Source organism: Schistocerca gregaria, chromosome 6 (genome assembly GCF_023897955.1).
Source record: "Schistocerca gregaria isolate iqSchGreg1 chromosome 6, iqSchGreg1.2, whole genome shotgun sequence".
Classification (NCBI taxonomy): domain Eukaryota; kingdom Metazoa; phylum Arthropoda; class Insecta; order Orthoptera; family Acrididae; genus Schistocerca; species Schistocerca gregaria.
Window position 1 is genome coordinate 429,331,131 of NC_064925.1, and position 12,941 is coordinate 429,344,071.

Sequence of the window (12,941 nt, forward strand, 5' to 3'; positions counted from 1 at the left end):
AGATGGACAGATCGAATAATAACTGAAGAGAGACTGAATATGGAGAACTGGGGAGAAAGGAAATTTATTGCACAAGCTGACAAAAAAAGGGATACATTGGTAGCACGTATCCTCTGGCGTCAAGGGATAGCAGATTGTTAATGAAAAGGAGGGGGGGAGAGAGGGAGGAGGGGGGAGAGAGAGAGGGGGGAGGGGGCGTCAAGAGATAGCAGACTGTTAATGAAAAGAGAAGGAGGGGGGAGAGAGAGAGAGAGAGAGAGAGAGAGAGAGAGAGAGAGAGAGAGAGAGAGAGAGAGAGAGAGAGAGAGGAGAGAGAGAGAGAGGAGGGGAGAGAGAGAGAGAGAGGAGGGGAGAGAGAGAGAGAGAGAGAGAGAGGAGGGGAGAGAGAGAGAGAGAGAGAGGAGGGGAGAGAGAGAGAGAGAGAGAGAGAGAGAGAGAGAGAGAGAGAGAGAGAGAGAGAGAGAGAGAGAGAGAGGGGGGGGGGGTTAAACATATGAAGAGAAATTCACAGGACTGGCTGATGAGGAGATCTGCATCAAACCAGTCCTCGGAATGTGACTACATGGGAAATAACTCAATCAGAATGATCATATGGGGATCAAGAACTCCACAACGGCCACTTTTAAAGCTTGTTCACCGCTATCTTCCATTGTGAACCCGCTGTCCATTAAAATGGCATGAACTGCATCAGTGGATTTGGCTCCTATTCCGCAGCCGTGTAGGGTTGGTTATACGTACCTCCCGCGACGTTGATGAAGTCCTCGCCGGAGGCGCGGTAGACCTCGATGTAGCGGTTGCCGATGTGGTGCTTGTGCCTTTTGAGGGCCATGTCTCTGTGCTCCTGGTTTACGAAGCGCACCAAAGCCTCTCCGTTCCGCCTGCCTTGCGGGCTCAGACACAGTGCGACGCCGCCTCTGTAAATGACACGCTCCATTTACTGAAACGCAGCTGCTTCAATACAGACGCAATACACACAAAGTGGCTATTTAACTGTGTGTCCGAACCCACACTTCGCACTGGCGTACCTATTTCACACCCCCTTACTTATCAATATCGCTCCAAGGTGTTATTGGTAGCTGACATTCATTTGATATCCCTCCCACGTAACTGCTGAGGCATTCATCAGAAGCTAAATAAAACCCGGACTGATGCTTTCACTGCTGACAGTACTTTCACAATCAGTTTCGTGAGTACTGTTTTGAGTAGCAATTCGTGCTACTGGTATGTCCTCCATGTCCCATGTTTATCAATGTAACACCCGTAGAAGGGTCCCTACCACCACACCTGGATTGGTGTGCGTCCACTTACCAGATACGAAACTGTCCGTGCTACAAATACGGATTACTATAAGAACGATGAGGAATAATTTTAAATTACATCGACACTGCGACATTCCGTTCTATTTGGCTTGTAATTTCTAGAACAATGCTAACTGAACAAGATACATTGTAAAACAGAATATCACGGACTGAAAAGTACACTGTCTGATCAGAAGTATCCGCACGCCCCTATGTAATGCGGAATTTACCACGCCAGTAGAGAAACAGTAGAAGTAGAATTGTCTGTCGTGAAACTCGGTGACTTCGAACATGAACTAGACGTTGGATGTCACTTGAGTTACAACTCCACCAGGAACGTTGCAACCCTTCTAAAACTGCCCAAGTCTACTGTTGGTGATGTGACTGTGAAGAAAACACGCGACGGAAAAGCCGCAGCTAAGCCTTGAACAGGCAGACCTCATACACAGACGGACAGGGACCATCGAGCATTGGGATGGTGGTTGTAAATAAAATCAACGGAAGCGGTCACTCGTGAATTCCACAGTGCTAACAGCAGATCAGCTAACACAATGACTGAGTGTAGAAAGCGGAAAAGAATGGGGTATGATGGTCGAGCAGCTCCTCAAATGCCACAGATTTCTGTCGTCAGTCTTAAGCGACGCTTGAGGTGGAGTAAAGAGCGACGGCACGGGACTGTAGATTACGGGAATCGGGTAACTTGCAGTGATGAACAACGCTAAACCCTTTGACAATCCGATGGAGGGGTTTGGATTTGGTGAATGCGTGGAGAGCCTAAAGATGACACAATATTCAGCGCCAGAAGTGAAGTACGGAGGAGGTGCTGCTACAGTGCGGCAATATTTTTCGTGGTTAGGGTGTGGTCCCCTTATTGTGTTTAAGAAAAATTCTAAATCTGGAAAGAAATGAACATATTTTACAGCATGCAGCAGGGCAACAGTTCGAGGGGATGAATATTAGTATCAAAGCGACAGTGCACACAGTCATAAATCAATGACGCATTAGTTTGTCGACAACAACATTCCTGAAATGGGCTGGCCTTACCAGAATCCCAACTCGAACCCAAAGGAACACCTCATAGAAGAGGTGGAACACGTACCTAGCTCCAGGCCCTTGCGTTGAACAGTGCTATTTCTCTGGTTTCGGCTCTAGAGGACGAATGGACTGCCATTCCTCGACAAACATTCATACATCTCAGTGGAAGTGTTCCCAGCAGCGTCCAAGGTGACATAAGGGCGAAGAGTGGTCAGACCCCACAATTAAAGTCCATTCAAAGGTGTCCGGATACTTCAGATCAGATACTGTGTAAGAAGTTAAAGGGCAACTTGCAAACAACAACCAAGGATATGGAACAGAAAGATGTTCACATCAAGAGAATGAAGAATACATTGTCGCCAAAGCACGCAAACATGGCAAAAAACCGAAATATACGTGGTCGAAAGAGATTGCTCTCAACTTCACGGTAGGTGCTTCCCCCCCCCTTCTCAAGTCAAAAGGAACTACTTTTTCTTTGTAACCTTACCCAAAAACTCCTCTTTCCGTGCAGAGTAGGAAAATAACGGTCAGAACGGTAAGACTTTATTTTTGTGTGTGTACCGGTATTACCAAAAATTTCGTCTACTGATGGTAAATACTGTCCACCGCTTTTTTAATAAACTTTTTTTAAACAGTGATTTGGCGCAGTTACTTTTCAAAGTAGCAATTACTACACAATGCAATAATACTAACCCACTTTAGCCGCCAGTATTAACACCAACAACATTATTAACATTTACATCTTCCCACCCCCCCCCCCCTCCTGCACCACCATCAAATGATAACCTGTTTGTATGGTTCTGCGAAGAAGTATTGCCACACCGTTTATTGCGGGGGAATTGTGACTTCCAAATTGCAGTAATGGAAGGGGTAGACTGGACCTGACGTTTACTCTCTCTCTGTCAAATCTTTAATTTATTCAGCTTTAAGTGAGAAGGCTGGAAAGTGTTCTGTTGTTGCCCGAGAAAAATTAGGATGATTCCAAGTTCGAAGAGTTCAATATGTTGTTGACAGTTTGGCATTAGAATTATGTCACGTACAATGAAGCCAAGAACGAATCACAGCTGCTCACCGTACGAAGCACAAAACCCTGGATCCCTATGCCCTAAATCCAACAAATGTCAATAAAAAAAATAAAAAAATGAGCTGCAACAGTCTGTTCTGCGAAGGCTCCGTCGTTAGACTGCAGTTAAGCACCGGCAAACACGAGGTCAGAAGCACAATACTCACTTGGCGACATTTAGTCCCCTGAAGAACTTGGCGATGTCCTGGTCCGACGACTGCCACGGCAGGCCGCGCGCTCTCACCACGCAGTTGTTGTCCACCTCCTCATTCTTGGAGCTGCAAAGACAATGCGTTGCGATCACACGGCTGCCGGCGTGCCCCGTCGCTAGGCGAGCCAAGCTGCGCGTAAGCGAAAACCGCGCAAGCTGAGCTCAGTAGCTCCGCACAGTCAACACACACACACACACACACACACACACACACACACACACACACACACACACACACACAGCTTAGCTCGCACGCTCCTCTTTCATTTTATAAATCTTTCACAATCATCATTACAGTTGGTAATTTAATCTAAGATGCAAAAGCGAATTGTATTGTTGTAAAAAATGTCACCAACTACCACATTCACATCTACCCTCTGATTTACATAACGTAATATGTAACACAATAGACAAGCCCCTCTCTGCTGAATGCGATTTCCACACAACCGAATTCTGTTTCCATTGAGAGCCATGTGGAATTCTTCCAGTCACTCTGGAAGTTCATTCTTCCTAGATTCATCTTTTGTTGAGTAAATGCCACGATTTAGTATGAATCAGGGCAAAATTATTTCCTGTCCCTATGAAACGAAGCATATTCAAAGATAAATATTGTTTTGGTTATCATATCTCCACCGCACCAGTTCTAGAAACCTGCTCTTACGGTATATTATGCTAGTGAATCCTTCAAATAGGGCAGGTGCTGTAGCGTCCAAAACCCTGCTTGAGGTCGGTAATGATGTGCTGCCAGGTAAACAGGCTTACAAAACTTAGTACAGCAAATTTTCAACTTCTTTACGTTCTTTGACGGTTTTGTTAAGATCTACTTACTTGCCATTACTTGGAGACTTTGAAAGTTAAATTTCGATTGTTGTCTAACGTTAATTTCCAAAAGTTACAAAAATTGTATATTGTTATCGAATCTACGTAGCATTTGAAAGTAATCTGAACATTCACTCTGCCATTTTGTAGAATTTTTCATTAGGTTTTAGTTTGGCTTCCACGGCTACCAGCTCTTGTTGCACTTTAAATCCGACATAAACGTAGGCTATGCTCCGCCACCGGGCCTATAGAATATACAGCATCCGTATACAGTATAAATTTACGCATGCCACAGATATCCGTAACCCTACACACAAAGTGCTTCTAGTAGCTTCTAGTAAACACATCTACAAGTTGGATCTTGGTACATACTTTAAAAAAATCGTGTTCTTTTCAGTCTTACGACTGATATGATGCAGCTCTGCATGCTAGTCTTTGTGTGCAGGGCTCTTCACGTCTGTCAAGCTACTGGAAGCTACATCCATTTGAACCAACTTGACACAAACCAAATATTCCTTCGCTCGCCCGGCTAGCCGCGCGGTCTAACGCGCTGCTTCCCGAGCGGGAAGGCGTGCCGGTCCCCGGCACGAATCCGCCCGGTGGATTAGCGTCGAGCTCCGGTGTGCCGGCCAGCCTGTGGATGGTTCTTAAGGCGGTTTTCCATGTACCTCGGCGAATACGGGCTGGTTCCCCTTATTCCGTCTCAACTACATTGAGTCGGCGACTGCTGCGCAAACACCATTTCCATGCACACATACACCATAATTAGTCTACCATGCAAACACTTCGGGTTACACCCGTCTGGTATGAGGGGGGGGGGGGGGGGGGCTCCACTGAGGACCGAACCGCACAATAACCCTGGGTTCGGTGTTGGGCGGCGATGGGGTGGGGTGGGTGGACTGCTGTGGCCTGTTAACCACTGAGGGCCACGGCGGGACGAAGCGTCTCCGTTGTTTCTAGGTCCCACAATTTTATTTATATATATAGTTCTTGATGCTGTAGGATGTGATCTTTTACGAACTTTCTGCTATTTGGCTTTTGTCACTAATTCGGTTGTTTACCTGTTCGTTTGTTGCTTCAGCACCGTATTCCAAAACTTTATTTTAAATTGGGTAATAGTATATTTCTCTTTTTTAGGAGCAACTTTCTTGCTGTTGGCGTCCGTATTTTACGAGGGTCAGATGCCTCTTATTTTTTCATATAAATTTTACAAGAAAATAAATATCATATACAGTACATACGATAACAGCAATAACATTCACGAGTAATTCATGACTTTACAATACACGGTATCATCAATATCCTCAGATTTTGTTCCACCTTGACACAACAGCTCATATCCCGTTTCTTTTGCCACTGATACAAGCCTTCCCCCTGACAATTTTCCCCAGAAACTGCTCCCCTTCACACTGAAACAATGCAACAGACTGTGGATGTAATTGTTTTCCTTGCATTTTTATTCTGGTCGGCCAACATTTTCGGTATCCAGCGTGCACAAATCTTTGAGGTCTTCACTCTGCCTTTGTCTATGGATAACAGGCCACACCATTCATCTATTTTTATCTGGCTGTCGTCGCAGGTGATTTGGTCGGCACACTGGACGTTGTATGAAATCATTGCAGTCGCTGGCGGGACGCCCCGCGTTGCATCGACCACGTATCAGTTTCCCCCACAGTGGTGTTGTCCACCGGAGGTTCTCCAAACACCTTCTTCGACCAGTGTGGAATACGACTGGGCTTTTCACTTTCTGCAGAAAGGAATTCAATCACAGAACACTCTCTTATAAGTTCGTCAATGTCTAGCTTTTTCTATAGCTATACGATGCAACCATGTAAGACGCTGTTACGGTACTGGAATGGTCTGCACAAGAATTGTGGATCTGCACTAAACTCTAGGTAATTACATTACCAGCTTAATGAAAGAGGGAAAAAAAGCATACGTTTCTTCTGGCCGGCCCTCGCATATTGTCTTTACTTTAGCCGACTCCTGATATTTAGCAAGTTGAAGAGCGAAACTCTTCTTCTCATTCCAGCATGTCACTTCGGTAATGTAATTCCTAAGCGTCGTTTGACTTCATCTAAATCACACCTATTACCTTTGTTAAGATACAGGGTGTTTCAAAAATGATCGGTATATTTGAAACGGCAATAAAAACTAAACGAGCAGCGATAGAAATACACCGTTTGTTGCAATATGCTTGGGACAACAGTATATTTTCAGGCGGACAAACTTTCGAAATTACAGTAGTTACAATTTTCAACAACAGATGGCGCTGCAAGTGATGTGAAAGATATAGAAGACAACGCAGTCTGTAGGTGCGCCATTCTGTACGTCGTCTTTCTGCTGTAAGCGTGTGCTGTTCACAACGTGCAAGTGTGCTGTGGACAACATGGTTTATTCCTTAGAACAGAGGATTTTTCTGGTGTTGGAATTCCACCGCCTAGAACACAGTGTTGTTGCAACAAGACGAAGTTTTCAACTGAGGTAGGGCGACCGCGTACGGCAACCACAGAGGGCAACGCGCAGCTAGTGCAGCAGGTGATCCAACAGCGGCCTCGGGTTTCCGTTCGCCGTGTTGCAGATGCGGTCCAAATAACGCCAACGTCCACGTATCGTCTCATGCTCCAGAGTTTACTCCTCTATCCATACAAAATTCAAATGCGGCAACCCCTCAGCGCCGCTGCCATTGCTGCACGAGAGACATTCGCTAACGATATAGTGCACAGGATTGATGACGGCGATATGCATGTGGGCAGCATTTGGTTTACTGACGAAGCTTATTTTTACCTGGACGGCTTCGTCAATAAACAGAACTGGCGCATATGGGGAACCGAAAAGCCCCATGTTGCAGTCCCATCGTCCCTGCATCCTCAAAAAGTACTGGTCTGGGCCGCCATTTCTTCCAAAGGAATCATTGGCCCATTTTTCAGATCCGAAACGATTACTGCATCACGCTATCTGGACATTATTCGTGAATTTGTGGCGGTACAAACTGCCTTAGACGACACTGCGAACACCTCGTGGTTTATGGAAGATGGTGCCCGGCCAATCGCACGGCCGACGTCTTTAATTTCCTGAATGAATATTTCGATGATCGTGTGATTGCTTTGGGCTATCCGAAACATACATGAGGTTGCGTGGATTGGCCTCCCTATTCACCAGACATGAACCCCTGTGACTTCTTTCTGTGGGGACACTTGAAAGACCAGGTGTACCGCCAGAATCGAGAAACAATTGAACAGCTGATGCAGTACATCTCATCTGCATGTGAAGCCATTCTGCCAGACACGTTGTCAAAGGTTTCGGGTAATTTCATTCACAGACTACGCCATATTATTGCCACGCATGGTGGATATGAGGAAAATATCGTACTATAGCGTTTCCCAGACCGAAGCGCCATCTGTTGTTGAGAATTGTAACTACTGTAGTTTCGAAAGTTTGTCTGCCTGAAAATGTACTGTTGTGCCAAGCATATTGCAACAAAAGGTGTATTTCTATCGCTGCTCGTTTAGTTTGTATTGCCGTTTCAAATATACCGGTCATTTTTGAAACACCCTGTATAATCCCATAAGTCTGATGTTTACATAAATTTTAGAGGGCTATTCAGAAAATAAGGTCAGGTCGGTAGTGAAATGGAAACCTCTATAAAAATAAATAAAAATATTTTATTTGCACCTACTTCTCTACATAGTCGTCGTTTCGACTTAGACTGCTCATCAAACACGCTGCAATCGTCTCTTCATTGCCCATGCAAAGAGCGGCCGAGAATAATTGTCATGAAGAAGGAAACGCATGACAGTCATGTGGGTTGCACGACATCAGGCGAAATCTCTCACCAGGCCCCCGTACGTGGCGGGTGACTATTTTCTAGGCATCTTTACGTGCTCAGTGTTCACTCAGAACTGAAAAGAGCGACGTGATGCGATCGACGGACATGTTAGAGACAATGCCCAACATATCTGTACAAAGCTTTACTGTGGTCCCCACTTCGCGCCCGATCAGACTTTATTCTCCGAACAGCCTTGTAACATGTAACAATACCAGTAAATATAATTCGAAGTAATTAAATTGGGTACTTCACTGTCTTCGTTGTGGCATGTCATACTACTAATACTACTGCTACTACTATTATTACTAACGGTAACATACAAAATGAAATGGATGGAAATGAAACATCAGTCGACCCTTTTCAGTAACTAGTTCTGCGGTGAAAAGAAACTTAAAGCTTTCCTGTCATCTACGTACATGTACGTGCGGTAGTCACGTTTATCTGGAGACAAGAGTTTCTTCTCACTTTGCAGAATAAAAAGTGATTCAGCTGCAAGGAAGGAAGACAAGAAAGAAACGGTAAATAGATGCGGGAGATTAATTACTTACCGAAAGAGCATCAGTCCACGACGCACTGGCGGGCAGCAAAACAGAAACAAGGAACGAGGTTATTAAGAGCCTGTGCAGCGTGGTAGACGCGCTCGCTGATAACGATATGGGCGGCCTGGCGCCACAGGTGTGGCGCGTCATCAGCGATTAAAGTACTCACTAGCACTCTACTTACAACAAGTCCTCGTGAACAACAATGCCGCCTTACTCACCCGCTGTCCAAGTCAGGGTCTCTTTCATACACAAAAACCATTTATGCGACACACACACACACACACACACACGCGCGCGCGCGCGCGCGCGCGCGCGCGCGCACACGGATTCCTCCGTAATCAGAAAATGTGGCATCAGAAATATCTCTTTCACGACAGGATTTGAGATATGTACTCATTTATGAGCCATGATGAAAGAAATAAATGAGTGTTTTTGTGGCTGCCAAATTAAGCATTTGTAAATACATTTTTAAAAAAATCCAGATATGAGACACTGAAATGTGTAACCCACATCGGCCAAAAAACTCCATTAAATAATCCGGCTGTTAATAGTCATAAAGTAAACAATTAGACACAGCATATATTTCTTAATTAACAAGGAAAGGGGTTGGTCAAAATACATGGCTCAAAAGAATTAGGGGAGTTTGGATGTCTGCCAAACTCTCTACAGAACTATACCTTAGGACTGGGTATGCTACCAAAGTTTACCTTTATCTTTCACAAATGAAGTACACAACAAAACGTAATTATTTCCTCAATCGTTTACATAAAAAGAACTAAACTCAGAAACAATCATTCAACACAGTCATTCTGGGCTTTGAGAATTTCAGTTAACACATATGCCCTCCGTCAACGTTTATCACTGCATGACACCTACGTGGCACGCTCCGTATACGTCTAGGAAGGTCAGCTTGAAGGATCAATTCCCATCATACTTCGATGAAAGCCCACAAGAGTTCTCAGATTATATATATGATTTTAACTGTCCCATGATGAAGATGACCGCTTCAGTTGCATGACAAATCTTTTTTTATGGTCCAACTAGTTTCGTGGCGTTAGAGCCACATCTTCAGAGATACATATTCATTTCATAATAAGTAGACGACCCAATATTCTTTGTCTGATTGTGATAAAAATGTTGAACTGTCTAGAGGTCAGTAGTCCAATTTAAAGTTAGGCAGAATGCAGGGATGATCATCATCATGATCATCATCATCATCATCATCATCATCATCGTGCAATTCAACAGCTGTGGATGCCCACAATACAAAATGCTTACTCCGACAGCTAAGATAAGCCATGAAACAAGACAGTAAGTGCCGCTTGTGTCAAAATAGATTTAACATACCGGATACTGATACACGTGTTCCCCGAATTCGTTTGAACAGTGTACTGTTGACGCTCGAATGCAGAGTTTTATTTCTTAACACGAGCACAATCTTTTGCATTGTGTACTGTAACATCTCTTTACAGCAATATTCCAAAGATGGAAAATAATGCTGACAGCTCGAAAGCAGTAACACGGCAACGAAGATTACAGTTTTGCATCCCGTTGGTGGTTTGATCATTGGGGGAAGAACACAAGCTGTGATTAGACGAAAATGGGACATAACCGTGGCCCCATACGATTCTCTCTGCTGTGCGAACTTCTTCCTCTCACAGTACCACTCACTGCCAACAGTCTCCACTATGTGATAAGAATACTGCAATCTATTAGGTCCCCTATAGCAATATTCTCTGATGTCTTAAAACTTCTGTCCCTTTATCTCGTCTATGTTTTCTACACATTTATTTTCTCGCCGATTCTGAGGAGAATCAGTTCTTATGGTCCATTTCATTTTTAGCCCCCTATACAATTCAAGAAATTCCATTTTCCTTTTTTCCGATACTACCACAGGCCCCATTCATTTCCTTACAATGCTGTGCTCAAGACGCACTTTCTAGAAAACGTCTTCCTCAGATTAAGGCTATTTTCGATACTAGTAAACTACTTTTAGTGATGATTGGCTCTTTGTGTATTCGTGTGCTAGCCTTGTCCATAATGCGCTGTTTATCTTCGTCTTCACTTACGTCAACTGCTTGGTGCTTTTTTTTAAATTAATCATTGATCTCATTTATGCTACTCCGCAGTACAGTTTTTGTTTGTTTTCCCCCCTGAGCATATCCTTATTCTGCGCATACCATTCAACGTGTCCTGCAATTCCTGCTCCCTTCCATACACAATAGTAGTGTCATCAGTGAACTTTTATCACTGATATCCTTTCAACCAAAAACTTCTGATTTCACTCCGGAACCGTTTCATTTCTTCATGGCTTCTTCGATGCAGAGCCTGAATAGTAGCGGAGAAAGACTGCACCCATTTTATCTTATGATTTTTCATTGTTATTGTTCCTTCTGAATTCTCGTACATATCGTATATTACTCCTCTTTCGTGCAGTGCATACAGTTACTTTGAGGATTTCAAACAGCTTGCGCCACTGTACGTTGTTTAACTTTCTTAAAGATCGACAAATCTTCAGAACGTTTCTTGATTTTTCTAAAGTCTAACGTCAATTACTAATCGCAACATCGGAACTACCTTCATGGTGCCTTTACATTTTCAGAGGCCAAATCTAACATGTCCTGGATTTCCTTTTACTTCCTGGTTCACTTCTTACCGGTGCCAATTCTCTTCCCACAACGACAAGAGGCATATACTCGTACCATACTCTACCCGGCTGCTGAACCCAGAAAGTATCGACTTTCGCAGCGGTCATGCGAGGGGATAATTGTCGCGCCGCTATTAGTGGAGTGGACTATACGCGAACACTGTCAGTCAGGCGCGATAACTGTGTTATTCGAGCCGATAACGGAATGGATAGGAGTGCCCGAATGCCGCACCACTTCCCAAAAGGTTTCTCTGCAGAGCTTACCCTGCTTGACAGAATAACTGTGTGCTGACTGCTGTAACATCTTCTTTTAGGAATGTTGCTCGAATACCTCTTAAATATGTTATACATCACCAATAGTAGGCGGGTGGAGCCGCTCACGCGTAAATATAAAAACGGTATGGATTGACAGTCAATAATTTAGACGCAATGTCGCTTCTGAACTCAGATTTTCTTTGCTAGTTTTATATTTATCATTATTGCTTGCAAAATATTCTCCGTAACTACAAATAACTTCGGCCAACTACAGAGAAAGGATTCCTATTTTAATATTTTTTGTCGGAGAAGGCAAAACGGTGATAAAATAGTAACCAATAGATTCCCACCGACAAGGGACTAAGTGAGATATTACAATGCGCTTCACAAAGTTTTATGATACAGCATGATAGTCTCTGTCTTAGCACCTCCGTGAGTATGGAAACAACAAACCTGAAGTCCTAGGGATTCAATAACTGGCAGATCCTAGAATTTCTTCTGCCTGTTGGGGCGTTTCGACACGGAGCGACTGAAAAGGAATGCAAGGGGCACGTGATCTAAATCGCCAACTGGTTGCTAAGTGTCTGGCAACGCACTTCCTCTCACTGCCCAAGTCTGACATGAGTAGCTGCAGTTGCCGTATGCCAGCGCGGAGGAGAGGGAAGTACTGTTTGTCACACCCGAGCATCTTCTGAGTACACTTGGCATGTACTACAGATTAAAGCTCAGAAAAAAATGTAGTGCTCGATCACTTTTACACACGAATGAGGAAATGAAGAAAATTCGGGTGTCATCCCTACAACGAGAGAAACGAACTGCAGGCTGTTTGTAGCAGCCAAGGAGCTACAACAGACATATACTAAATTCCTTGCTTTTCACAGAATGAGTTAGGTGTAGAATACGCATCAATATACTTGCAAGAAAATTATGAAACCGATAATCATACTGCAATATTATAAGGAACTCAAAACGTCTAAACGTCCATCGGCAATTGTATTAAGAAACAACGAAGCAAATTACTTTGTAAACCATGTGAAACTCTTCAGTAGAAATGTAACTATTGCAATGAAATTTTCGCTTCATGTTGACTATAATTAAATACTGTCCCATGAACCAAATACATTGCAGAGCTGGGTGACCTGCGTGCCTCGACGATACACATAGTCATGCAATCACGGCGGAGGGGCGTTGTTTCGAGACCAGGCTAGCGCGTGGTTACTGTAAAAGAGCAGCAGGCTTTCA

At 44.0% G+C, this 12,941-nt stretch overlaps 1 protein-coding gene across 3 annotated transcripts in view; it reads right to left on the minus strand.

The window, feature by feature from the left end:
- LOC126277981 (RNA-binding protein fusilli-like) overlaps nt 1-12,941 on the minus strand; it is a 442,836-nt gene that overhangs the window by 26,989 nt on the left and 402,906 nt on the right. For all 3 annotated transcript variants that reach the window (XM_049977643.1, XM_049977645.1, XM_049977644.1), the window contains exons 7-8: nt 3,564-3,674; nt 739-914 (exon numbers count right to left, since the gene is read on the minus strand). In XM_049977643.1, the coding sequence (XP_049833600.1) occupies nt 739-914; nt 3,564-3,674 (287 nt within the window). The remainder of the gene's footprint in view (nt 1-738; nt 915-3,563; nt 3,675-12,941) is intronic.